The 12,799-nt window shown below is 53.2% G+C and overlaps 1 protein-coding gene across 4 annotated transcripts in view; it reads left to right on the top strand.

Annotated features, from left to right (window-relative positions):
- Window positions 1-12,799, top strand: part of STAG3 (STAG3 cohesin complex component) — a 183,949-nt gene that overhangs the window by 81,050 nt on the left and 90,100 nt on the right. For all 4 annotated transcript variants that reach the window (XM_088446139.1, XM_088446141.1, XM_088446137.1 and 1 more), the window contains exon 19: window positions 7,170-7,370. In XM_088446139.1, the coding sequence (XP_088302265.1) occupies window positions 7,170-7,370 (201 nt within the window). The remainder of the gene's footprint in view (window positions 1-7,169; window positions 7,371-12,799) is intronic.

The raw sequence follows: 12,799 nt of genomic DNA, 5'->3' as shown, positions 1-12,799 counted from the left end.
GTATATCAGCCACCAAGGAGGAACTCGCTGTCGGGCAGCGATGTCGGAGGTGTCTCGCATCCTGACTTGGGCGGAGGGTCACATTCCAGCGATCTCGGCGGTCTTCATCCCTGGAGTCCTCAATTGGGAAGCGGACTTCCTCAGCCGTCACGACGTGCATCCCGGGGAATGGTCACTTCACCCAGAGGTGTTTCAGCTACTCGTGGACAGGTGGGGACTGCCGGAGCTGGACTTGATGGCCTCCCGTCACAATCACAAGTTGCCCGTTTACGGGTCAAGGACAAGAGACGCAGGCGCAAGTCTGGTGGACGCGCTGTCGGTGCAATGGACGTTTCTCCTGGCGTATCTGTTTCCTCCGATATCCCTACTTCCTCGGGTTCTGCGGAAATTCAAGCAGGACGGCGGCACGCTAGTGCTGGTAGCTCCGGCGTGGCCCAGACGTCCTTGGTACTCCAATCTCAGGAGCCTCTCCATCGACGCTCCGTACCTTCTTCCTCAGTGTTGGGACCTGTTGTCTCAAGGGCCCTGTCTTTACCCGGATCTGGGTCGGCTGTCTTTGACGGCGTGGCTCTTGAGACAGCCGTTTTGAGGTCTCGGGGCTTCTCCAGTTCGGTTATTGGTACCATGCTCAGGGCACGCAAGCCTGCTTCCGCACGGATTTATCACAGGGTGTGGCACACTTACTTTCAGTGGTGTGAGTCCAGAAATTATGATCCTCAGGTGTTCCGAATTTCTAGGGTCTTGGAATTTCTTCAATCAGGATTGGACCTCGGCTTACGCCTTGCATCTCTGAAGGTTCAGGTTGCCGCCTTGTCTGTGTGGTTTCAACGGCGGATTGCAATGCTGCCGGATGTTCACACCTTTTTCCAAGGTGTTCTCAGGATCCAGCCTCCCTTTGTGCCTCCTGTGGCTCCTTGGGACTTGGCGGTGGTTCTACGGGTCCTGCAGGGTCCTCCGTTTGAGCCTCTTGAGGCGGTGGAGCTCAAGTGGCTGACATTTAAGACCGTTTTTCTCCTGGCAATTGCTTCGGCCAGGAGGGTGTCTGAATTGGGGGCGCTTTCCTGTCGCCCTCCTTTCCTGATTTTTCACCAGGACAGAGCGGTGCTCCGCACTCGTCCTGAGTTTTTGCCCAAAGTGGTCTCGAAGTTCCACATTAATCAGGAACTTGTTGTGCCAGCTTTTCAGTCCCCTGATGTTTCAGCTCGTGAGACTTCCTTAGATGTGGTCCGGGCACTTAGAATTTATGTGGACCGGACGGCTTCGGTTAGGAAGTCTGATTCCTTGTTTATCCTCTTTGGTTTTCACAAGAGGGGTTGGCCTGCCAACAAACAAACGTTAGCCCGTTGGCTTCGTTCCGTTATTTGTGAGGCTTATGCACAGGAGGGTTTACCTGTGCCAGCCTCTGTTAAGGCTCATTCCACTCGTTCTGTGGGTCCCTCTTGGGCTGCTAGACGTGGCGCCTCCGCTCTTCAGCTGTGTAAGGCGGCCACTTGGTCTTCTATTCAAACGTTTTTGAGGTTCTATGCGTTTGACACCTTCGCCTCTCAGGATGCATCCTTTGGGCACCGGGTGCTCCTTTCAGCACAGGAGCGTCCCCGCCCTTAGTTGAACTGCTTTGGGACATCCCCAAGGTCAACCCTGTGGACCCCCTATGGACCCTGAAGTAGAAAACAAGAGATATGGTAAGAACTTACCTTTGTTATCTCTGTTTCTACGAAGTCCATAGGGTCCACAGGGCGCCCGCCCTGACGCACCTGGCTTCAAATGGGCTGTGTGGCTGGTCACCGGTTTTCCATCTCACATTGCTGTGTGTATGGTTTCTTGTGTGTTCCAATCTTCCTTCTCTCTGTTCCATATTCTCCTCCTGCCTAAGCTGCTTACCAACTGAGGTGCCTGTGGCTCGGGGGCGGGGTATAGAGGAGGACCCAAGTGCATCCTGGGAGCTAAAAGCTTAACTGTGTGGTGCCCATGGATCCTGTTCCAGCTATAACCCCAAGGTCAACCCTGTGGACCCTATGGACTTCGTAGAAACAGAGATAACAAAGGTAAGTTCTTACCATATCTCTTGTTTTATTCCCTCTCATGGGCTGTAGCCCGGCCGTCCATGGCCATCTCCTGGGTGGCCAAGGCCATTGAGGGGTGGGCCAACGCCTTGGAGGACACGTTTACGGATGAAGCTCCGGACTTCCAGAGGGCGTTGTTAGGACAGATGAGAGATGCCGCCTCCTACATTGGAGAAGCATCGTTGGATGCTAGCCTGTTGACCTCTAGGGTTTCGGCGGCAGCAGTGTCTGCTCGTAGATCCTTGTGGTTGCGGTCTTGGAGAGCAGACGCGGATTCAAAGAAAGGCTTGGAGGCCTTACCTTTTAATGGAGAATTACTATTTGGTCCGGACCTGGACAAAATAGTAGATACCCTGGCAAAATCCAAGTCAGCCTTCCTCCCTTCAGCTACTACACCTGCTAAGGTCCGGAGCTCGGCCTTTCGTTCCTTTCGGGTTCAGGGCAAGGCAAAGGGTCAGTCCTTCCCGAGGCAGTCCGCACCCAAGACCGCCTCAAAGCCAAAGAAGCAAGCCTGGAGTGCTAGGCGCCCTTCTTCCAAGCCAGAAGATAAGCCTTCTGCGTGATGGGACGGGCCTCCCTCTGGGGGACCCCAGAGTGGGAGGCCGACTTCTTCAATTCGCCCAGTGCTGGCACAATACCACCACGGATGCCTGGGTGCGAGAAGTGGTCTCCCAGGGGTACGCCCTGTCTTTTCGGCACAGGCCGCCTGGCCAGTTTTTTTGCACAAGTCCTTCTCAGGACAAAACCAAGGCCTTGCAGGTTCAGGAAGCCATAGAGGCCTTGCTGATGGCGGGGGTCATTATACCCGTACCACAGTCTCAACGTGGGATGGGGTATTACTCTACGCTGTTTCTGGTGCAGAAACCCAATGGCTCTCATCACCCCATCCTCAATTTGAAGTCCCTGAACAGGTTTCTCAGGGTTCCCAAATTCAGGATGGAAACTTTGCGTTCCATCATTCTGGTGATGGAACCAGGGGACTATATGGTCTCCCTGGATATCCAGGACGCCTACCTCCATGTGCCTATAGCAACATCGCACCAACGGTTTCTGCGGTTTGCTATTCTCCACAACCACTACCAATTCAGGGCTCTACCCTTTGGTCTCTCCACGGCACCAAGGGTATTTACCAAGGTGATGGCGGTCATGGCGGCTCACCTTCGGAGCCAGGGAATACGGTTGCTACCGTATCTAGACTACCTCCTCTTGCTGGCAAGCTCCCCGGAGGTACTGATCCAGCATCTCCACCTGACGGTCGCTTGTCTACAGGCGCACGGCTGGTTGATCAACTGGAAGAAGTCCTCCCTCATCCCATCACAGCGGATGGTTCATTTGGGGGCCCTGCTGGACTCTCGTCAGCAACGGATTTTTCTGACTCCAGAGAAGGTCTCCTCCTTACAGCTGCGGATTCACAGTTGTCTGAGCAGTGGCAGAGTGTCGGTGCACTCAGCGATGAGAGTTTTGGGGTCCATGGTGTCGGCATTCGACATGGTGGAGTTTACCCAGTTCCATTCCAGGCCCCTGCAGGGGCTGATTCTTTCGGAATGGAACGGATTGCCACACAGGATCCGCTCTCAGATGCTGGTGTTGTCCTCGGAGATGCGTCTGTCCCTAGCCTGGTGGCTGCAGACGGCTCATCTCCTAGAGGGGCGCCCCTTTTGGATCCCGGAATGGGTTCTGCTCACGACAGATGCCAGTCTCCGGGGTTGGGGGGCGGTGACAGGCTCCTTGTCACTTCAGGGTCGTTGATCGGTGGAGGAAGCGATTCTTCCCATCAACATCCTGGAACTGCGGGCAGTATACAGAGCCCTGCAGTTGTCCGGCACCGCTCTTCACGGAAGGGCCGTTCAGGTGCAGTCAGACAACGCCACCACGGTGGCGTACATCAATCACCAGGGAGGGACTCGCAGTCGAGCTGCGATGTCAGAGGTGTCCCGCGTCCTGGCTTGGGCGGAGCGCTATCTTCCAGCTCTCTCGGCAGTTTTCATCCCAGGAGTCCTCAATTGGGAGGCAGACTTCCTCAGCCGTTACGACGTGGATCCCGGGGAATGGTCGCTTCATCCAGAGGTATTCCAACTACTCGTGGACAAGTGGGGGCTGCCAGAGCTGGACCTGATGGCGTCCCGTCACAATCACAAGCTGCCTGTGTACGGGTCAAGGACAAGGGACGCAGGCGCAAGTCTGATAGACGCGCTGTCGGTGAAATGGCTGTTTCAACTGGCTTACTTGTTCCCTCCGATATCTCTGCTGCCTCGGGTCCTGCGCAAGTTCAAACAGGACGGAGGCACTCTGATCCTGGTGGCCCAGAAGGCCGTGGTACTCCGATCTGCGGAGCCTGTCCATCGACGCTCCGTACCTCCTACCTCAACGGCGGGACCTGTTGTCTCAGGGGCCCTGTCTTCACCCGGATCTGGGTCGACTATCTTTGACGGCGTGGCTCTTGAGACAGCCGTCCTGAGGTCTCGGGGCTTTTCTAGCTCCGTTATTACCACCATGCTGAGGGCGCGCAAGCCTGCTTCCGCGAGGATCTATCACAGAGTGTGGCACACTTACTTTCAGTGGTGCGAGGCCAGAAACTATGATCCCCAGGTGTTCCGGGTTTCGCGTATTCTGGCTTTCCTTCAGTCGGGTTTGGACTTAGGATTACGTCTTTCTTCGCTGAAGGTGCACGTGTCTGCTCTGTCGGTGTGGTTCCAGCGCAGGATCGCTGCTATGCCGGACGTACACACCTTTTTCCAGGGAGTTTTGAGAATCCAGCCTCCCTTTGTGCCACCTGTTGCCCCGTGGGATTTGGCGGTGGTTCTTCGGGCCTTACAGGGTCCGCCTTTTGAGCCCTTGGAGTCAGTGGAGCTCAAGTGGCTAACTTTTAAAACTGTTTTCCTCTTGGCAATTGCTTCTGCCAGGAGGGTTTCAGATTTGGGGGCGCTTTCTTGTCGTCCCCCTTTTCTGATTTTTCATCAGGACAGAGCGGTGCTTCGCACTCGTCCTGATTTCCTGCCTAAGGTGGTTTCCAGGTTCCACATTAATCAGGAAATTGTTGTACCAGCCTTTCAGTCGCCTGATCTTTCGGCTGGGGAGGCTTCCTTAGACGTTGTCCGTGCACTCCAGGTTTATGTGGACCGGACTAGTTCTGTGAGGAAGTCGGATTCTTTGTTTATCCTCTTTGGTTTTCACAAGAGGGGTTGGCCTGCCAACAAGCAGACTCTGGCCTGTTGGCTTCGTTCTGTTATTATTGAGGCTTATATGCAGGAGGGTTTACCTGTTCCAGCCTCATTCCACTCGGTCTGTGGGCCCTTCTTGGGCTGCTAGCCGTGGCGCCTCTGCTGTTCAGCTCTGTAAGGCGGCCACCTGGTCTTCCATTCAGACCTTTTTGAGGTTCTATGCATTTGACACCTTTGCCTCTCAGGATGCATCCTTTGGGCGCCGGGTTCTCCTATCAGCACAGGAGTGTCCCCGCCCTTAGTTGAACTGCTTTGGGACATCCCCAAGGTCACCCTGTGGACCCCTATGGACCCTGAAGTAGAAAACAAGAGATATGGTAAGAACTTACCTTTGTTATCTCTGTTTCTACGAAGTCCATAGGGTCCACAGGGCACCCGCCCTGACGCACCTGGCTTCATATGGGCTCTGTGACTGGTCGCCGGTTTTCCGTCTCCCATTTCTGTGAGTATGGTTCTTGTGTGTTCCAGTCTTCCTTCTCTCTGTTTCGTCTCCTCCTCCGGCCTGGGCTGCTTACCAACTGAGGTGCCTGTGGCTCGGAGGCGGGGTATAGGGGAGGTTGGACCCAAGTGCATCCTGGAGCAGCTAAAAGCTTTAACTCCGTGGTGCCCGAGGATCCAGGATCCAGCTATACCCCAAGGTCACCCTGTGGACCCTATGGACTTCGTAGAAACAGAGATAACAAAGGTAAGTTCTTACCATATCTCTTGTTATTAACTCTCACGATTTAAACTCTCATCCAGGTGTTTTCCCATTTTGAAGATAAAACTCGACCAATGTGAGAGGTCACTGCTACACTCTCATCCTATTACATTTGGCCCCTGGTGTGGAATATATAGGAAATAGGGATGACTATAGAAACTGGGAATGGGTGAAGACAAGGACATGGAGAAGAGTATAAAGGTGTAGAAAAATTAGGTTTATAGAGGCTGGGAACAGGTGGAGATTACAGAGGTGGGGAAATGGTGAGGATTAGAGGCTGAGAACAGGTGGAGATTACACAGGTGGGGAAATGGTGAGGATTATAGAGGCTGGGAACAGGTGGAGGTTACAGAGGTGGGGAAATGGTGAGGATTATAGAGGCTGGGAACAGGTGGAGGTTACAGAGGTGGGGAAATGGTGAGGATTAGAGGCTGAGAACAGGTGGAGATTACAGAGGTGGGGAAATGGTGAGGATTATAGAGGCTGGGAACAGGTGAAGGTTACAGAGGTGGGGAAATGGTGCGGATTATAGAGGCTGGGAACAGGTGGAGGTTACAGAGGTGGGGAAATGGTGAGGATTATAGAGGCTGGAACAGGTGGAGGTTACAGAGGTGGGGAAATGGTGAGGATTATAGAGGCTGGAACAGGTGGAGGTTACAGAGGTGGGGAAATGGTGAGGATTATAGAGGCTGGGAACAGGTGGAGGTTACAGAGGTGGGGAAATGGTGAGGATTATAGAGGCTGGGAATAGAGGAGGTTACAGAGGTGGGGAAATGGTGAGTATTATGGAGGCTGGGAATAGGGGAGGTTACAGAGTTGGGGAAATGGTGAGGATTATGGAGGCTGGGAATAGGGGAGGTTACAGAGGTGGGGAAATGGTGAGGATTATGGAGGCTGGGAATAGGGGAGGTTACAGAGGTGGGGAAATGGTGAGGATTATGGAGGCTGGGAATAGGGGAGGTTACAGAGGTGGGGAAATGGTGAGGATTATGGAGGCTGGGAATAGGGGAGGTTACAGAGGTGGGGAAATGGTGAGGATTATGGAGGCTGGGAATAGGGGAGGTTGATAAAGGATGGAAAGGAAGCATGTAGCGCATGTTCTATATGAATATACTATGGGTGCTGTAGTAATTGTGAGATCTCCCATGATAAATGAATCCTTCCTCTTTGCCTCTGATTTCCCAGCACTTAGACCTCCTCCTGGCCCAAGTGAATGACATTGTAGAGAAGCACACGGAGGCCGGTGTGCTGGAGGCCTGTTCCCGGGCCTTGTACCTCCTGCGTGACCGCGGCCAGGCCTTCTACAAGAAAACAGACATCACTCTCAGCAATTTAGTTGATCGCCTCACCGACCACTTTCTGAACCACCTCCCAGACATCTTGCAGGTATCTTCCAGACTCGCCTAATTCTTATCATTGCTTCATTAATATACAGACGTGGAGACATTTGTTGGTACCCTCACAGCTCATTGAATCGATGCTTCAGTCGTCCTGAAACATGCGTAAATGAAAAGATTTTGTCTCATGTACACCTGCTCACCTTTGCTATGTCATAGAATAATGCAAAGAAACTGAAAAGAGATAAATTATTGTAAAATGGCCTGGACATGTATGTTGGTACCCTTAGAAAAGATAATAAATAATTGTGAAAATATAGTGATATTTGAAACGAATTGCTTTCTTAAATTAGCATCACACATGTCTTCAATCTTCTAATCAGTCATTCAGTTTTTCTACTTCGGGTTCCTTAGGGTCCACAGGTGACCTTGGGGTATAGTGATGACGTCGGGCATCGGGCACCATGCAGATTAATCTTTTCTCCCAGGATGCACTGGTCCCCCTCCATACCCCGCCTCCCAGCCAGGGCATTACTCAGTTTAGTGTGGTGCCCCGGCCGGAGAGGTTGGGGAGCACCGGGCAGCATTTAAAGGGGGGGCTGTAGAAGAAGCCCCTGAAGATTAAAAGACTCTGCTGACTGGAGTCAGCGGGATGAGCGGCGGCCCAGACAGTCCAGTGGAAGTTAGGACCGCCGCTCCTACACCTCCCCCCGCCGGAGCCGCGTCCCGGCACAGAGCCGCGTGTCTCGGCAGGGAGCGGCGTGTCCCTGCTAGCGCGACACGCCGGCTCCCAAGGGCTGCACAGCGGGGGGGGGGGCGGACATACTGCGGGCGGTATCCCTAAGAAGGGAACTGCCACAAGGCAGCCTATTAGCGCCGGGTAGGGGACGCCTGGCGCCGGCCAGCAGTGGCGCTCGGCCCCCATACCCCGGCGTCCACTAGACCACCGGGGACACATGACAGCCGGGCTCTGGAGGAGGAAGGGCCCGGCGGATCTCAGCCTGGTCAGGGGAGATGGCACGCCTGCATGGCAGCCGGCCCCCTCCCCCCACTCAGCGCGCCTTTGCTCCGCTCTCAGGCCATGCTACAGTGGACTCCTCCTGCAGGCACCACCCCCCTGCAAGTGTTTGGGGGCCATTCTCTGATCCCAGGCAGTGGTGAGTGTCCTGTGTCCCCCTACATACTCTGATTCCCGGGTCTGGTATGTAGTTGCAGCCTTCAGTAACCCCATTTGGGTTTTGAAGTTGATTTGCAGCACTTTTAACCCTTTCAGTTTTCATTGGCTTTAAGGTTGATTTAAAGTGCCAGGTAGTGCGGAGTTTTTCCTCCTGCATTGTTTGTGACTGTTTGCTAGCATCTGAATGTGTCTGCTTTACTTTCTACTAAAAGTTATTGCTGTACACTGTTTTTCTGTTAACCTCTGACTTGTTGTTTGTCTGGTTGGGTCACAAGCCGTTTTGGTGTACACTTGTACCCTTATTTACACACCTGTGTGTGTGTGTGTGTATATATATATATCTATATCATTTCACCATGTCCAGCTGTGAGGATAATACCCGTATGTCTATCCCCGCCTTGCAGTCCTGTGTGCGTTGTGCTGCTGGCATTGGGGAGACTGATGTGCTGCGTGAGGGCTTATGTGGTAGGTGTTATGTACCTCCGGGTCCCTCTTCAGTCCTTGGGACTGCGCAAGAACCCCCGTGGGCGTGCTTTGCTCAGGCACTGCAGACGCTTATGGTTCGCATGACGGTGCCCCCTTTAATCCCCCAAGTGGGGTCTTCACAGCAACCACTGGTTCTAGCTCCTATGCCACAGATCCAGTTGGCACCGCAGGTGGTTAATGTACCACAGGGGTCTCTGGTCAACCTGTCTGTGAGCTCTGACCCTGACTCACTATCTAGGACCCCTAGGGTGCTGGCAAAAAGGCCGTCTGTGCCTCCTCGGCATCCCTATGTGGACGAGGATGAGGGGTCTTCCGAAGATGACGGAGTACTTCCAGAGTCTGACTCGGAACTATCCCCAAGGGATGAGCAGCACAAGTCCAGTATTTACATTCAGGGCCTGGTCGGTGCAGTAAAAGAGGTGTTGGTCATTGAGGAGGAAGATCCCTCTCCAGCTGTTAAATCTAAACACACCTTATTTAAGAGGATTAAAAGTTCTACAGCCATTTTCCCTCTGTCAGATCAGCTAGTGGATCATCTGGAGGAGGCGTGGAAGGCTCCGGTAAGGCGGTTCCAGCCGCAAAAACGTCTGGTTAATTACATACCCCTTTCCTGAGGAGTACTTCAAGAAATGGGTTTCACCTCCTGTAGTGGACTCCCATATAACACGCTTAGTCAGAAGTGCGACCTTACTTATGCCTTCCATTGCGTCCTTAAAGGACTCAACTGACCGCAAGGTGGAAAACTGCCTAAAGTCTATCTACTCCTTGTCAGTAGCAGTGGCCAGATCGTCTATGGCTATCTCTTGGGTAGCCAGGGTGGTGGAATCTTGGGCGGATTTGTTGGAGGAGTCCCTGTCTCCTGATGCTTCAGAGGACCAGCTGTCGCTGGTGGGCAAGATAAGGGACTCTGCTACCTATATGAATGAGGCAGCTTTGGAAGTCAGCCTGTTATCCTCCAGAGTGTCAGCCGCAGCTGTCACAGTGCGCAGGTTCTTATGGCTCCGGTCATGGAGGGCGGATGCGGACTCTAAAAAGGGGCTGGAGGTTTTACCCTACAACGGGAAAGTATTGTTTGGCCCAGATCTAGACAAGATCGTGGACACTTTGGCAGCGGCCAAGTCGGCTCGCCTGCCATCAGCCTCGGTCCCCTCTGGTTCCCAAATTCCATCCTTGCGGCCCTACAGAGCGCAGAATAGGCTTAAAAGCCAGTAATTTCCCAAGCAAACGGCGGTCAGGAAGACTAGGAGACCAAAAAAGCAAGCTTGGAGTACAAGGCGTCCGGCCTCTAAACCGGACGACAAGTCCACAGCATGACGGGGCGGGCCTCCCTTTGGGGGGGACCCCACAGTGGGAGGCCGACTTCTTCAGTTTGTCTAGTACTGGCATCAAACCACAACGGATGCCTGGGTAAGGGAGGTGGTTTCTCTGGGTTATGCCCTCTCATTTCGCAGTCGACCCCCTCATCAATTCTGCAATTCGGACGTCTCCAACAAGGACAAGGCCTTATTGATACAGGAAGCGGTATGTTCCCTGCGCAAGGCAGGAGTGATTGTCCCAGTTCCAGAGTCACAGCGGGGCATGAGCTTTTATTCCAACTTGTTTTTGGTGAAAAAGCCCAATGGAACCTTCCGCCCTATCCTGAACCTCAAGTGCCTAAACAGGTTTCTCAGGGTTCCTCGTTTCCGGATGAAGACACTCCGTACTATCATACTGGCTATGGAACCGGGGGATGTCATGGTATCCCTGGACATCAGGGATGCCTATCTGCATATCCCGATTGCAGCTTCGCATCAACGGCGTCCCATCTGCGGCTACAGGGGATCCGCCTATTACGATATCTGGACGATCTGTTGCTCCTGGCAGGATCTCCAGAAGTACTTCTCCATCACCTCCAGGTGACCATCTCGATGCTTCAGTCGCATGGATTCGTCATAAATTGGGAGAAGTTGTCTCTTATTCCGTCACAGAGGATGTTGCATCTAGGAGCTCTATTGGACTCACAGCAGCAAAGGATCTTTCTGCCATCAGACAAGATATCAGTGTTGCAGACGCGGGTACGCAGATGTCTCCACAGTCGCCAGGTCTCTGTGCATGCAGCAATGCAATTGCTGGGGTCGATGGTGTCAACATTCGACATGGTGGAGTATGCCCAATTTCATTCGAGGCATCTGCAGACATTGATCCTTGCCCGATGGGACAGGTCACCTCGGAAATTGAAGGCACAGACAATGGTGCTCTCCCTGAAGGTCAGGTTGTCTCTGGCTTGGTGGCTGCAGACTCAGCATCTCAACCAGGGACGCCCCTTTTCTACTTCAGGGTCCATAGGGGGTCCACAGGGTTGACCTTGGGGTATAGGTTGGGAACCAAATCCTGGCACCACGCAGTTAAAGCTTTTAGCTCCCAGGATGCACTTGGGTCCACTCTCCCTATAACCCCACCACCAGCCAGAGGCACCTCAGTTTAAGTTGTGCCTGGCCGGAGTCGGGTCACCGTTTAGTGCAGTGGGGAGCTGATTACCAGCCCCCTAAGCTTTATTTTTTCTAAGTACAGAGTTTTTTTTTTTATTTTTACTTTGGACTTTCAGAGCGGCAGCGTCGGACTGTCCATAGGACGTCTAAGCTGCCGCTCCGTCACCACGCTGGCGCTGAGACGCCAGTACAGATCTGGGGATCTCAGCGGGACCCCAGAGTCTGTACTAGCCGGACTCTGCGGGCGCCCAGGACTGCTGCCGGATCTACGGGGAGCAGGTAAGGTCGCTGGGAGCCGGCGTCCCGGTAGGTTAATAGCCGGCCAGGGGAGGAAGCTTTCCCTGTTACAGCGGCTCCTCCCCTCAGCTCAGCGCGCCTTTCAGTATGTATAGTCTGGCATCGCTGAGCTGCTACCTCCGCGGGCCACGCTTCTTCTGAGGTCTCCAGCGGCCATTTTCTTGTGGTGCAGCAGCAGAGCTCCGGAGATGGCAGTGAGTCCAGTCCCCCTGCGTACCTCACCATCAGGTCAGTGTACACAGCGCTGTAGCCTTCCCAGACACTGAATCTGGGTAAGTTGAATGCAGTGTAATAGTGCAGTATATTATATGACATGTTTATGTATATATGTATATATCTGCATGGTATGTGACTTATGCTAGTGCTGACTGTCTGTATTTAATTCTCTCACCTGTCAGTGTATATCTATCCCTTTTCCTTATCTGCCCTAATACAGCTGTACTTAGGGTGGTTCTGAGACCTCACATTTATATACTCGTTGATATTTGTGAGGTTTGTCACATACTGTTGCGTGCTGCACGTTGCCACATTTTCGTTGGAACTGTGTGTTGCATACGCTGAAAATGGGTCCCTGCGGCTAATTTTAGCATCAGTCAGGACCAGTATAGCACTGCTTGATATTTCCGCCAAGATTGGTCAGATATGTTTGACGAGGAAATAGAGCGTTATACGGCACCCATTTTTGCTATCCTGCAAGTCATGTGCTGCAGGTGTTAGTGCGGAGGATTTAACTCATAAAGGGTTCTGTGTGTGGCGTCATCTGGTGCCGGCCCCTTTCACGACCCCCTTGGGAGGTTTGTTTTCTCGGGATCCTCTCAATTGCGGATCGCCGGGTGGGCCCCATTGTTGTACCTCACCTGGGGGTTACTTCACCATAATGCCCTTTTCATCTCAGGGTTTCTTGCACTCTTCCCCTGTGACACAGACTACTGCTCCCTGCAGGGGGTTTTCGCAGTATATGAAATCCCCCTGGTGCCACCATAGTCTGTCATTCCCCTTGCAGGGATTCCCACGGCCACCCTGGGTGGATGTCGTTTTCTACGAAACGCA

Source organism: Taudactylus pleione, unplaced genomic scaffold (genome assembly GCF_031769625.1).
Source record: "Taudactylus pleione unplaced genomic scaffold, aTauple2 ptg000393l, whole genome shotgun sequence".
NCBI classification, from domain to species: domain Eukaryota; kingdom Metazoa; phylum Chordata; class Amphibia; order Anura; family Myobatrachidae; genus Taudactylus; species Taudactylus pleione.
The sequence above is the reverse complement of the archived record's forward strand: the minus strand, read 5'-3'. Positions and strand labels throughout refer to the sequence as shown.